The 15,098-nt window shown below is 46.5% G+C and overlaps 1 protein-coding gene across 1 annotated transcript; it reads right to left on the minus strand.

The window, feature by feature from the left end:
• Nucleotides 1-10,581: 10,581 nt before the first annotated feature.
• On the minus strand, nucleotides 10,582-14,695 carry LOC135373892 (zinc finger protein ZFP2-like). The gene is made up of 3 exons (XM_064606930.1): nucleotides 14,599-14,695; nucleotides 12,909-13,449; nucleotides 10,582-12,832 (listed from the first exon to the last, which is right to left on the minus strand). The coding sequence occupies exons 1-3, from the start codon at nucleotides 14,693-14,695 to the stop codon at nucleotides 11,602-11,604; spliced, it is 1,869 nt and encodes a 622-aa protein (XP_064463000.1). The 3' UTR covers nucleotides 10,582-11,601.
• Nucleotides 14,696-15,098: the final 403 nt, after the last annotated feature.

A 15,098-nucleotide genomic window follows, 5' to 3' on the forward strand; every position in this document is an offset into this window, starting at 1 on the left:
ATAGATTACTGTGTTGTTTTGATTAGGAATATCTTCTTCGTAGTGGTATAGATTTTATTTCCTCTTGTGTTCACGTCGTCCTTTGTTCTGTTTGTTGGCTAGGAGCGTGCTATGTGGTGAAGTTCGTTTTTAACATATCTATTTTCTGATGAGTTTGATTTTTTCATCTGATTTTCTGAATGATAGATTACTATGTTGTTTTGATTAGGAATAACTTCTTCGTAGTGGTGTAGATTTTATTTCCTCTTGTGTTCGTGTCGCTCTTTGTTCTGTTTGTTGGCTGGGAGCATGCTATGTGGTGAAGTTAATTTTTAACATGTCTATTTTCTGATGAGTTTGACAATGTAGTGGTATAGATTTTATTTCTTCTTGTGTTCTTGTCGATTGTGTTCTGTTTGTTGGCTAGGAGTGTGCTATGTGGTGAAGTTCATTTTTAACATGTCTATTTTCGGATGAGTTTGACAATGTATTGGTATAGATTTTATTTCTTCTTGTGTTCGTGTCGCTCTTTGTTCTGTTTGTTAGCTAGGAGCGTGCTATGTGGTGAAGTGCAATATCTTCTTTGTATTGTCATAGATTTTATTTCCTCTTGTGTTCGTGTCGTTCTTTGTTCTGTTTGTTGGCTAGGAGCGTGCTATGTGGTGAAGTTTTTAACATGTCTACTTTCTGATGAGTTTGATTTTTCTTTTGATTTTCTGAATGATAGGTTACTCTGTTCTTTTGATTAGGAATATTTTCTTTGTAGTGGTATAGATTTTATTTCCTCTTCTGTTCGTGTCGTTCTTTGTTCTGTTTGTTGGCTAGGAGCGTGCTATGTGGTGAAGTTCGTTTTTAACATATTTATTTTCTGATTAGTTTGATTTTTTCATCTGATTTTCTGAATGATAGATTACTATGTTGTTTGATTAACCAATGTAGTGGTATAGATTTTATTTCCTCTTGTGTTCGTGTCCCATAGTCCTCCAGAGTCTCTGCTGTTCACATTTAACTGCATACAACTATCAAAACTTCCCGCTATTGCACTGATGGTTCTCACGTATAGGAATATTAGACGTTTTATAATACAATTTGTAATTTTGATTGTAATCGTATTGATTAAGAATATTTTAAATGCGCTATCAATTCTGATTCATTGAAAATTTGTGATTACTGTTAATAAAAATATTGTTTGATTTGTGATACCTATTCAATGCTAATGTATCATACCTGTAATAAGTATATTCTTTGTTACGTGTATTGTGTTCCTTCTATTTCAGATTTTTGGCTAAGTTTTTCCCATTCACGCAGAGTTATAACGTAATTCCTAATGACTTTAATAAATATATTTTCACTTGTACTTTTGTGTATGGCTATCCTTTGCATGTAAGCTGCACACCTGTTGTAGCTGTTGTAAAATTACGATTCAAGTCGACTCAGGCTGAACAATGACGAAAGTCGGCGGCCCAGGCTGAATGGTAAACGCACACGCAGCCCTCCGGCCACGCGACGCCCAAGTAGGAAAATTGTGAAAGAAGTCAGCCCAGGGTGAAGGGTAAGCACGCACGCAGCCCTCCGGTCACGCTCCGCCCACCACATCAGCCCTCCACCCGAGCACCGCCCACCTGTCGCGGGAATGAATTCGGCCCAAGTAGGAAAATGGTGGAAGAAGTCAGCCCAGGGTGAATGGTAAGCGCGCACGCAGCCCTCTGGTCACGCTCCGCCCACCACAGCAACCCTCCACCCGAGCACCGCCCTGTTACAGGTGGTGAAGGTTTTTTCGGCTGGGTTTTTCTCCTTCACCTGATTGGCATCACAATTCCCAGCACTATTGGCTTTAATAAATATATCTCAACTTGAATAACATTATTAAATATATTTTGACTTGTACTTTTTGTGTATGACCCTTCTTTGCATGTCTCTGCATGTAAACCGCTCACCTGCTGTATCGGAAAAATATGTGAAGTCGGCCAAAGAAGTCTGCCCTGGCTGAAAAATATGCTACGATAACCGCGCACGCAGCCCTCCCCCGCCGATAATCACGTGGACAACCCTCCGCACACGCGCCGCGCAGGGAAAAATACGCGCAGGGCTCAGGGGTAGGGGTGCCGTAGTTTGGACCGCAAGCTTACACTGCCCGCCCTCCTACTACTCCTTTGAAGTGGAAATATTTTTAACACTGGAAAGAAATATCGGCAAGTGCCACGGAGATGGGTATGGCTGCGAAATCTACAATGTGGGTGAGGAAAGCATTGAGCAAATGAGGTGAAATTGGTTTCTGGAGAGCTTGAGAGTGTCCATTTATAGGCTGTGGACCTAAACTGGATCCCATTGGTAGTTATACTATGGCTGGGTGGAACAAAATATTTTTAGCATTAGATAGAAATGCGAAGAAATGCTTCGGCCAAGGTGTGTCACGTGAAGTAGTTCATTGATCAAACTAAATTAGTTCAATTTCTGAAGTGGTCTTGGTAATGTATTTATGGGTAATATCGCTATATTTACTGTGTGCGTGTAGCCGTGGATTCTGTGCTGCAGAAACGTGAAGTGAGGGGGAATCCTGTAATAAAACAGGTGATATATCCAGAGAAGTAGATGTATTTAGACGAGGAATGCATTGATCAACTGAAATTTGGCCTCGGTGTGTTCTATGATATGAGGTAGGAAAAATGATAAAAGTTTCATAATCCGTCGCTGCGGACGACATGCAGCAATATCGTGTAAAATATTGCTTCATCGTGTATAAAGAAAGGAAAACAGTTGCAGCAGGTAGATGATCAACTAATCTATCCATATAAATGAGTTATTTTCCATAAAAACACTAAATTATTTCATATAAAGCACGAAAACTTACGGCATCTATTCAAAAAGCGACTCGCCTTGCCTCATGCCCTTTAGTTTAAAGGAAATTTTAAAAAATACGGGCAGCCCCGCTTGAACTAAATGCAGACGACAGAATGCGTTGGGCCCATCAATATGGCGGCCGGTGACCACGCTGTGGAGCACTCTATGCGCGATCCAGCCTATACTATAGAGATCAGTGGGTTCAACCTTGCATGACGTTAGCGTAAAATATGATGGTATGTCTATCAGTAACAAAAACCTGGTGTATGGAACGGATTTTGAAGAATGTAATTGCCGATGCAACTGAATATGTGGGAAGCTTCGCACGCGCAACAAAAAAAAAATAATAATAAAAGCATAATGATGACAGCTGATGATACGTGACCATACGTCATCTGCTATGACCATTTGCCGGATCGTACCTGCGGTTAAATTACTCCATGTTCGTTTTCTACGGCAAAGTCCAATAGATATGATTCTGAGTGACGCGAAGACAGTAATGACGGATCGCATATGAGGGCGGCATTACGCTTTTTCAGTAGCGCAGTAATTAACGCTCGTTCAATTATGGATGTAACTTAATTCCTTCTATTTTTCAAACTATGTCCCATAACCCGCAATTCGAGACAGAAAAGGAACATGCTAAGCAGAACCCAAGCGTGCATGACGGGGGGGGGGGGGCGGAACGGCAGGTGACCGTTTACAGCAGAGTTTATCTGGGCGCCGCCATGTTAGCGCACGTGACCTTGCGCGCCACTGCTTGCCTTCTCTTTCGCCTGCCTGTTGGCACGGCGGACGTAGTACGGCGGTGCAACCCAGAGACGCTTTCCCCGATTTTAAACTTTTTGCAATGAGTTCCGGAAGGGTGACACGAGGCTTCCGAAGGTGGCCGAAGCTTCAACGGTCAGGTGAGTGCATTTGCTTGATTTACAGTGATATTTCTGTCCTCGTGCGTCCCAGATTACCGGCCCCACTATGCTCGAGTTACTACACATTTCGGATATTTTTTTTCTCCTTTTTTGGTGCGCATACGTTACGTTGTGGGTACGTTCATAATGTAATATCGTAAAATCACGATTTCTTGCTTTTTATCGCAACAGTTGCGGTACAACTACCTGAGAAAGATGTGCATGTAAGGGCTGTTATGTTGTCGTTATGAAGTTGCATACTTTTATTGTTGATTTCAGATGTATATAACCCCATGATCAACGAGCTACAGGGAGACGGAACGCCTGCGCTGAACTACAGAGAATTTGCAAAGGGAACGAAGCTGTTTGACAGCGGCCATGTGGGTATAGTACTGTGCCAGTGCAACGATGGTGTATGAATTTCAAAGGCCGACATCAGGTCGACACAAAGTGAGCAGAACGTGTAGTACAGAGACTCGCTTGGGGCCCACTTTGGCGGCAACATGCACATGTAAAGCGGGTTTAAGCAGCAGGTGCAGTCATATTTGTACACTGCTCATCAAGGTTGTAGAGGCGACAAACAAGGGGCTCACGAGTGCTTCGTGCACTGACAAGGCATGTACACGGAACCGTTCAACTGCAAGGAACGTGACCCCTGCTACTATGGGGGAAGTTTATTCTCAGAAGCCTACAATGCCAATGCCTACAGCAGAGTTTGGGGCTCACACAGAAATGCTGCGCCACTTTGAGGGCTTCATTACTTACCCTCGCTGACTTTCCCGGTTTGAAATCCTTCCTCTGAAGATTCAAAACCTACCGTTGTCGAATCAGCTTGTTTTTCTCTCTTTGTGGAAACCCGTGCATTGCAAAAGGCCTGGAACGCGGGCAGTCTTTGTATAGCGACGGCTCGTGAATTTAACAAACAGCTTCGTCCCACACGATCAGATATCTGTCACAGTTTCTACACTCAATCACGGAACAAGTCTTCACTCTGCTTTTCCAGTTTTTGCACAGAACTGTAGCACAGCGGCAAAAAAAGGTCGGAAGCGCTCACATAGGCAAAGGCACTCGCAGAAGGCAAGCAATCGCGTGGCTACTGTGGCGCCATCTATTAGCGCCCGAAGCAACTGGCTGCTGTAAACGGTCAATACATCTTTTCCGAGTGGGCGCCGCCATATTGCCGTGCTCGGAAGCGCCGCCAAGCGTTGGACTGTGCCGCGCCACTTTCGTCCGTAGGGAAGGCAGGCAAGGCCTCGCAACGGCTGGTGCTAATGAACATGGGCATTCCAGGGATTTTTTCCGGGGGGTGGGGGCAAAGAGCTTCCAGAGGTGTGCAAGCGTGCAACCCCCCACCACCTCTTTTCCTAGAGGCGGACGTTGCGGACTGTGTGGGTGTTTTGAGGTTCCTATTATGACATCTGAGAGTAATCATGACGACCTATGACTAAAGGCGGCACTTTTTCACAAGCGACCTCGGAGCTCCAGGGGGGGAACGCCCCCGTGCCCCCTATCGGTACGCCCATATACTAATAATGTGACAGATCTGTTCGCGCCAAAATATGTACCTATACCGTCGAACATACTCACAAAGGAAACCTCACCCTAATATAATAATCTGACATGATTTGAAGTCATGCTACGGAACTCCATTTATGATGAACTAATCCCATCCGGCAACAACTGATCAATGTCAACAAGAGGGAGGGAGTTGAGGTGGTGTGAGCTGCTGAAGCGTGCCGCCCAGTGTATCCATGTTTCACCACATCCCGCACAAGCAGTGGCGGATCCAGAGGAGGGGCGATGAATTTCCCTCCCCCACTACGCGCTCCGACAAAGAAACCGCCCCCCAAACCGAGGGTCCCGATCCACCCCTGCGCACAAGTGTCTCTCAATGATCACTCATGAGACATCAACAACTTGTAATTCATTCTACAACAGACGCATGTGACACAACGGGGTTTTGGTAAAAAGTCGTTATATCTTGCTGTATATATATATATTTCTTTTTTATTTCTTCGGTTTGATTTATTTGTTTATTTCATAGGTTTAGAAGTCCTGGGGCACAAAATAAGTAAGAAAAAAGTTAAGTAAAGAGGATTTGTCATGAGAATCAAGACCTGCGACAAAACAGAATTGACACTTGGATGCCCTCTTTCATGAGTGTGTGACGTCTGCACTTGTGCAGTTTCTATCTCAATTAAGTGCGTCACGCCTCCTTGTACCACACTATGTCGTGTCTTGCGTGCTCGTGCGCATTGCGCCACTCTGTGAGCGTGTGGTTCTCTCACGGTACCACGGTAACACTGCTGTAACTCCCCTAAACCCAGTGACCGATCTAGAGCGGGGGGGTCAGGATGCCCGATCCCCTCAATTTCTGTCTTCACATAGTGGTTAATTGACCTAGACCCGCCCGCCCTAGCCTAGACCTCCTCTTAGTCGTATGTCAGCAGGGGTAACCTCACAGTCTCAGGTGTAAGGTGACACACAACACCATTACGGCTGCCGGTACAAACATGCTCTTAATCCTGAGAGCGAGGAATGAACGAACGATCTTGTCGAGACAGGCGTTCCTAAGACTTGCAGTTCAGAAAAGACAAAGAAATGTTCACCTCCATAACAGGAATGTCTCTCGCTTCTACAGAAAAAAAATTAACAAATCTGCGACTGTCAAATTCAAGGGAAGATGAAATGCCGCTCAACACTCTACATGCAGCTTCACCACATCGCACACGCAAGGCCAATCACTGCACCGAATGATATCACTCTCAATTCGAGAAGGATCCACTGATGTCAAGTTGCAGAGGGATAGTTGTAGTGTCCAGTCATCATCTCTGTGCAAGCAGCGTTCTCGAGACTGAGGTCAGCGCTTCTAATCTCCAGTGTGTCTCTCAATGATCACACCTGCGACGTCATTAACAAACTAAACTGTAACGCGTTCCACAACAGATGCTCGTGATAGAAAAGGTAATTCTCTGGAGTTTCGTTATAGGTGGTCACACCTTGAAGAATCATTTTTTCATCTCTTCGGGTTGATTTGTTTATTTCATCCCTTTAGCAGATGTAGGGCATAAAATAAGTGAAAAAGGGTAAGTGTTCGTCACGAGAATAGTGCAAGAGGAAAGGGGAATAACAATTTTTGCTCGTGGAAATAAATAAAATAAACCTTGGTTGGCAGTTCAGAGCCTGTGCGATGATGTGCTTTCCATCATTGTTTCTTTCTTGGCACTGGGCGCATCTATTTGAGATTTCACGTGCATCATCACGCAACCCAACATTTTAATTTCGGTCTGGGCGTGCGTTCGAGTCCAAAACAAACATATCCAGCAAAACTAAGGCACGTTGGGCACACAGCTTACTGGGGCCCGGATTCCTAGGCAAGTGCCTATTTTTTCGTGTGGTTCCGACAGTGCCTTTTGAATACAGCAGCACGAATCGGGTGCTGGGGAATCTCCTGTATCATTTTGATAGTACCTACAAATGCTTATTCCGACGTTAGTGCCTATTTTGGCGTAGGTGACTAAAACTCCGATTAGGCAACGAAAAATGCCTATCATGGCCCTTAAGAGGCCATACCAGTCGGGGAGCAACTCCGATTCACGATTTTCCCGATTCTAGATGGCGCCACGCTCGCCGTCCTTATCACGCCGTTCGCCTCCGACTCACGAAATAATCCCCATTGTGCATGGTTGACCTCGCGAGTTTAAGGCCGCCGGCGCCCTCTGCGCTGTTTGTCGAGTGGTAAAGTGTCGGACTTTGCCACGAAAGGTCCGCAGTTCGATTCGAGACATTCACGTCTTTTTGATTGTCTCCTATTGCTACATAAGTACTTTTTTTTTCTTATATATTCATGCTACAATTATTGTTTTCACAAGTCACTACCGCCTGTACTGACTGATTATGGAATTTTTAGTTGCTCTTCGTATTGTTTTACTAGTGCATACTTACAGTATGCCGACGTACAAGTGTGATCGGATAGTACGGATGCCGGTATCTCGGTACAGGTTTTGGGTCATCCAACATGCAACTAGCAAGGATTGTCGAAAGATGGAAAATCCAGGGAACCGGTCTCGAAAAATTGGCCGTATCTCAAAATAACGTGATCGAAGTCCCAGTTGAAAAATAAACTACTGTAAATAAATGTTATCTGGCTATTTCTGCGTATACATATATTATACACCGCCTTGGTTTATTCTGTATACTGGTGGCAGTACAGAAGCTTGTAGCAACATTGCGGCGCGCGTTATGCATGGAAGTTTTTTCAAATTCGGCTCATTTTTAGGGGTGCGCGTAATACACGAGTGCGCGTTATACACAGGAAAATGCGGTACTGTAAATAAATGTTATCTGGCTATTTCTGCGCGGAAAATGCCAAAGCCCACTAAGACTAACCTGAACATGAAAATGCAAACTCCGAACTTTTACTAACCTAATAATCAACTAACTAACGTGCTGTTCCGTCGCGTCCGTTTCATTTATCTCCTATTTCTTAATTTTATTTATTTATTTTTGGAATAGCAAGCCGACGTCCCGTTTGATTGACCTTTAGCCCGTTTTTTGTTTTGTTTTTTGTTTCCTTTTGGTCTAATAAATATATCCCCCTCCCCCGTCGCTGTCGTTGGTTGTCGTTGGTTTTCCTTGCTTCGCGAACGTGAATTTGGGTTCCGGAAAAGACTGTTGCTCATTGTGTGGGCGGAAATTAGCAGCGGTCGCTTGATCGATTTTTCTTATTGGTTCACGTGGAGCGTTCATAAAAATAAATAAATAAAATAATAAAGATAAAAATAAAAATAAATCGATCAATAAAAGAAAGAAAGAGAAACAACAAATAAAGCTACAGTTCTAAGTGCCGTTATCCTAAGAAACATTTATCTGTGTGTAATCCGCTTGCTGGCTGTTTCAACATTACGAACATTACAGGGCAGTCCTGTTGAACGTTACTGGAATGTTTGTGAAGTCTGCCTTCCGCTAACCGTAAATACGAGAGATTCTCGTTAGCCTTATGAGACAGTTGACTGAGTAAGCACAAACCCGAAACGGCAAAATCGAGCAAATTGACGTTTCATGTCAAGCTAATAAACTCATCTCACTTCTCTATAAGCGCACCGAAAAAAGAAGAGGTTTATTGGCCAGCTGGCTCGTCTACCCAACGTCCCCCCCCCCCGACAATGCTGGCTGACGATAATCCCTTTACGAGCAGCTAAGTAAGCTTTTGTTCTGGTCTCCAAGGCCATGCTCTAAGTCCGCTGTCCATGAAAGTAAAGAGGAGAGAGGGAGCACTACAGTGCGCGTGCGCGCCGCATGGTCGGCGGATGGATACGGTCAAAATGTTCCGCGCGGTTTTTCCTGTGCTACGGCTAGAGGGCGACACAGAATGACGCCGTTTACGGGGCTTTGAGACGGTATTTATCCGTACTCACTTTTCATGCTTTTTATAAAAACGGAAAGTGGTAGACATATTAATTTGATGTCTATCGATTCCTGAAATAATTCCAGAGAAAGTAAATGGAAAGTTTTTTCGAAATCGCTATAGAAGTTTAATAAAACCTGTTCAAAGAGGGAGGAGAAAAATTGTGTATTTTTTTCGCATTCGTGACGTCGCCGTAAAATACATACGACATATATATGAGAAATCCTGTAGCGTAAATAATTTTATCTCGTCTTCCTCTTTATGATGAAAGGACCCGCGTCAAAATCTGCGCGGCGGTTACCGAGAGAAAGCATAAAAACTGTTCCATAGGAAATACATTGGGACGGAGAGCTGGTATGCCCTCTTAAGTGCCCTCCGTCGTCCAGGCGAAATTGACATCGGTCATCTCACACGTCATTTTGAAACCATCGATGTCGCTCGAACGAAGCGAGTGAGTCAAAGGTACTGGAGTGTAAGCTGGGAATTGAAAACCGGTTACTCAGTACAGTCGCTTCCTCGTTATTCTTTCTCACCCTTCGAGAATTGTGTTGTTGTTGCGTGGGATGCTATTATAAAATATAGGCACGTTCCGGAACGGTTTCGTTGTAATCGATAACTCTCGGCGCTGTTGCGTGCTTCCATCAAAAAAGGGCTTTTTAGTTTCCTTCTGCTTTCTTGGTCCTTCTTTTTTTTTCTCTCTCTCTCTCTCTCTCTTTTTTTCGTACAACGAATTTGAGGCATGGTAAAATACTGCGGAGGGGATGTGACGTGCGAAGGTAGATACAATCCCTGGGGATGCTGCCCTCCTTTTGTGCAGCCAGTACCAGCACGTCGCACGAGCGAACATGACGCCCCGTCCAGTGTGTGGAGACTTGACCACCCATCTTTCCTAGCTCTTGCGAGCCTTGTGTTGATGCTGAAAATGAATATAGAAGGCGGGGCTTAAAAGAAAATCTAGGACTAACAAACTTTCGCGTTAGACTAAAGCTTTCGATGCTCGAAGCGCTCGAAGCCAATCTCACATATCGCCAGTGCGCTGGCCGCGGTAACCCCTTCTGAAAAGTGTTGTGGAACGGTGGCAGTGGCTAGAAGCCTTGTGACCGTAGCCTGATGTATAAGTTTTGCATTTTGTGCAGCAAAAAGATCAGCACAACAGTCACAACGTCAAGTTTACGGTAATGCTGTCGTGGATGGAACTGATTTATTCACTTTGTTTTTGCACTTTCAGTGCTACAAATGAAAAAAAAAGGAAATTTATAGTGCCTATAATTCCATTTTTAGAGCCTAAATCGGGACTTTCAGTGCCTTTTATAGGCGCCTAAAACAACAACAACAACTTTATTTTCGACCTTGGAGAGTGGGGAGTTTCATCGCCACAGGCGATACTCTACCCCATTGCTGGATGGAATGGGGGGAATAAAGTAACGAGCCCCTTCACAATAACGATCAAAGTCCGATGGCGTCCAGAAATGTCAGAAGAGCTTTGAGCGCAGAGCGTTGCTGGGCTGGATTGGGCCAGGCTGACCTAAAAGAATGTTTTTTCGTGCCTAAAAATCTGGGCTCTACAGATAACATCTGTACAGCCTGTGCAATGCCTCGCGCGACGAGCAGCACTTTGGTAGAAACCAGGGTTACGGAATGGGATCATCCACTCCATTCCATTCCGAGGAATGGAGGTTTGTAATAATTCCATTCCTTTCAATTCCTCGGAATGAAAAGGTGGTCAATTCCCACTCCTGGAATGGCTTGGCAACCCCATTCCATTCCTTTAATTCCATCAATAAAAGAAAAGGGACCGGTAACCGTGCTGGGTCGCCCAGCAGTGCTAGAGGAGATTGACATTACCCAGCACGGAAAAAAGCTCAAAGACAAGGTTATTTCGCCCTTGACCGTGTGGCATCCAGACCAGTCCATTTAAATTCCATTCGGCCTGCGACAAAAAACGCCTAATTCCATTCCCATTCCATTCCTAGGACAGTTTTCACCATTCCATTCCAATTCCGGGCTCTCATAAATCTGGAATGATTCCGGAATCATTCCAAACTCGGAGTGGCAACTCCGCAACCCTGGTAGAAACCAAGGTCGTGCTGAAGACTGGGAGGTGGTGGGTTTGAATCCTACCACCGGCTGCTCTGTCTGAGGTTTTCCCCGTGTTTTCCGATGACTTTCATGACGAACGCGCAACAGTTCCCCCTGAAGTCGACCCAGGACGCATACGAACCCCATTGTCCCCCACTCCTTCCTTCTCTCCTGTCTCCATCTGTCCACGTCAGTACGCCTCTCATAGCCACAGTGGCTTCGCGGCACTAACACGGAATCAAAAAAGAAAAATTGCTTCATTTACTTTACTTTATACTTCATGTCTCGAGGTTCAGGACATGCAACACAACAGAACCGAAAGCACTTGCACATCTTTTATCCCACGTGTGTCCACTTGTGAACCCACGGGTCCGTGCTCTGCCGGTTCTATGGCTGGTGTGTGTTTGTACTGTGACTGAACTCTGCAGGAGAGAGGTTGCATTTCTTCACGTGCATGTAGGTCCACTTAAGGTAACCCTGGAGGTCTGTGCTCTGCCTCAGATTTGCAGAACACCCACAGTAGGGCCCCTGGCTCATGTGTGTTTGAATTGCGTGACACCGCAATTTCGTGCTGCGTGTGAACGCTGCAGGACAAAGGGTGCACCTATAGGGCTTCTCGCCTGTGTGTTTTCGCTTGTGGTACCGCAGCTTCGTGCGATCGATGAACTCTGCAGGACAGAGATCGCACTTGTGTGGCTTCTCGCCCGTGTGTACTCTCCTGTGGCGCGACAGGTTCGCGCTCTGGCTGAACTCTGCAGTACAGACATCGCACTTATAGGGCTTCTCTCCCGTGTGTGTTCGCCTGTGACACCGCAGGCCTGCCCTCTCGCTGAACTCTGCAGGACAGAGACCGCACTTGTGTGGCTTCTCGCTCGTGTGTGCCCGCTTGTGGCGCGACAGGTTCCCGCTCTGGCTGCACTCTGCAGTACAGACATCGCACTTATAGGGCTTCTCACCCGTGTGTTTTCGTTTGTGACACGACAGACTCGTGATGTTGCTGAACTCCGCAGCGCAGAGATCGCACTTGTATGGCTTCTCTCCCGTGTGTGTTCGCCTGTGACGCCGCAAACTCTCCCTCCCACTGAACTCTGCAGTACAGAGATCGCACTTGTATGGCTTCTCGCCTGTGTGTTTTCGCTTGTGGCGCGACAGGCCAAATGTGTGTGTGAATTCTGCAGTACAGAGATCGCACTTATAGGGCTTCTCTCCCGTGTGTGTTCGCCTGTGATGCTGCAGGCCCTCTCTCTCATTTAACACTGCAGGACAGATATCGCACTTATCGAGCTTCTCGCCCGTGTGTGTCCGCTTGTGGTGCAACAGGCTCGAGTTATTAGTGAATTCTTCAGGACAGAGATCACACTTATAGGGCTTCTTGCCTCTGTGTTTATGCTCATGATACGACAGGCTCAAGCCATAGCTGAACTCTGCAAGACAGATATTGCACTTATAAGGCTTCTCGCCTGTGTGCTTTCGCTTGTGATACTTCAGTACCGTGCTATGCCCGAACTGTGCAGGACAGAGATGGCAAATGTATGGCCCCTCACTCGTATGGCCTCTTATGATCTCGCAGCTTCTCACTCTTGCTGAACTCTGCAGGGTAGAGATTGCATTAGTATGGCTTCACGCATGTGTGCTTTCGCTTGTGATGGAACAGGGTCGTGACATGGCTAAACTCTGCGGGACAGAGATCACACTTGTAGGGCTTCTTGCCCATGTGCGTGTGCTTGTGACGCCACAGGCACATACTGTGGCTGAACTCTGCAGGGCACAGCTTGCACTTGTATGCACTCGATGCACATGCAACTGCACATACCTGGGACTTGAGCAGCCCTTCTCCTGTGCAGCGCTTTGCATGCACTCGCAGAGTTGATGTATGATGGAATTTCGCAGAACATGTGTCGCAGGTAAATGTCTTTGTTTTGTGAGTTTGGGGATGAACATCCAAGTGGCCAGTGCCAATGTATGCAGCCAAACAAATGTTGCACCTGTACAGCCTGTCTTTCTCATGGCGGAACGTCGATGACTTGCCTGCCTCTTGAGTCTGGCTCTGGTCTGAAGGTTCCTCAGTTGGTCGACCCCCGGTAGTGACTAGTGCAGCATTTCCAAATCGTGGTTGAACTGCTGTTGTGAAGATCTCGAACTGTGCATTTGAAGAGGTGCAACCTGAAGATGCTTGATCGCAAGTGCCTCTGGGCTCGTCCTTAATATGAAACCTACCACTGCTTTCTTTTCCTCCTGAAATTGCAGAAATCGGACATTGAGAGCGCAAACAGTCTTGTAGTCGACTGGCGTAAGCATAACATTTTCCCATAGAACTAAGGCACAATATTGAACAAAAATGTAGTATCATATTTATCATATCATTATTTATGACAGAGTGAAACGCTATAGTCATCTACCATTTTGTTCAGACAGATCCAGCACTCGAGTATTTGCTAAGGCTTAGCCATTCGACTGAATAGCGCCCTCTCCCGGCAAGGGACAGCAGCACCGTCGAAAATTTGTTTTCTTTGCATTTTGCGGGGCTAACTAATTGAAGTCCTTTAGTGGAGCCCCACGTGGTTCGGCTCTATGACGTGACGTTGAGTGGGCGCCGGCTGCTGTCGGCCTACGACCTACTAGATTATAGCGGCCATGTCATAATCGGCAAACCCAATGAAGAGCGTGTCCGCACGATCCGCTAGGGGCGCTACTCATCGGCCGGCAAGGTCTACATCATGATTGGACGATGGAATTTTGAACGTGCAGAAACGGACGGACGACTACCGTAGCAGACGACAGCAAACAGCTCCTATGAAAATGCGTACAATGATGATGATAATCAACTTGAGAAGGAAGAGTCTGTCGTGACACACCCACAGCTTGTACAAAAATACTAAGGTAAGCTAAAGTACGGAATACTGTTGAAACTTAGGAAGCAATGACCCAGCCGTGAGCAAAACTCAAGTTCCACCGCTCCAGCTATCGACTCCGCCGCCCCGGTTCTGTTCAGCGCCATTGTGCAGGATTCCAGCGAAAGCTATGGAACCGCAAGCACAGCATCCCAGCCCCCACTCGTTCAAGAACAGGTGTTAGCTCCCAGCAACCCCACGGCTAATCCTTCCGGTGTTCAAGTCGAAATCATCTCACAGCACGAAAAGCAAGTGCCTCACCACTCATCACCCTTGAAAAAAGCGGTTTCTGAAGGCCCCTTCCAACGACGACTGCATTCATCAACGTCGCCTTCGCAGTACTGAGGTTGTGCACGACCGTCCCTGGCTCCCTCCGGACGTGCGTGCCTTCCTTGCACTTGTTCTACACACTGCAACACACCACCACGGACATCCTGTGTGCGTGCAACCTAGTGCCCCAAAAACGCTAAGCCCGAACACGCCCCAGTTACACCTTCCGCCGCGGACAGCCACAACGGCCCCGCACTCCTCCTCGTGGACATGGCTAGCAGCACCACTGCAACGCCCGACAGCCGGCCATTGCCTTCCATTCTACAATGGAACTGCAAAGGCTTACGCGGGAAACTCGCCGAGCTCCAGCTGCGACTCCGGAGCTGCCCAAGCCCGATCGTGGACATCAGCGAATGTGGTCTGCAGGGTCAGCGGGAATAACGGGATACTCCAAAGTCACTGTCCCGTCAATCCCCACGCAACCCAGTTCGTCGGCGCACGTGTGCACCTCCACAAACTATCGCTCGACGTGGTGTCGGTATATGTCCACCCCTCCGCCAAAATCAACTTCGACCAGTTCTTCCAGTCAATTCGAAAACTGTGCCCCGGCCATCCACTGATATGCGGCGACTTGAACAGCTACAACGTCGTTTGGGAAAAAAACCAGACGCCCGCGGTAGAGACATTCTGAAGGCCGTCGACAACGAATCCCTGTACATCGCC

Source organism: Ornithodoros turicata, unplaced genomic scaffold (assembly GCF_037126465.1).
Source record: "Ornithodoros turicata isolate Travis unplaced genomic scaffold, ASM3712646v1 Chromosome34, whole genome shotgun sequence".
NCBI lineage: Eukaryota > Metazoa > Arthropoda > Arachnida > Ixodida > Argasidae > Ornithodoros > Ornithodoros turicata.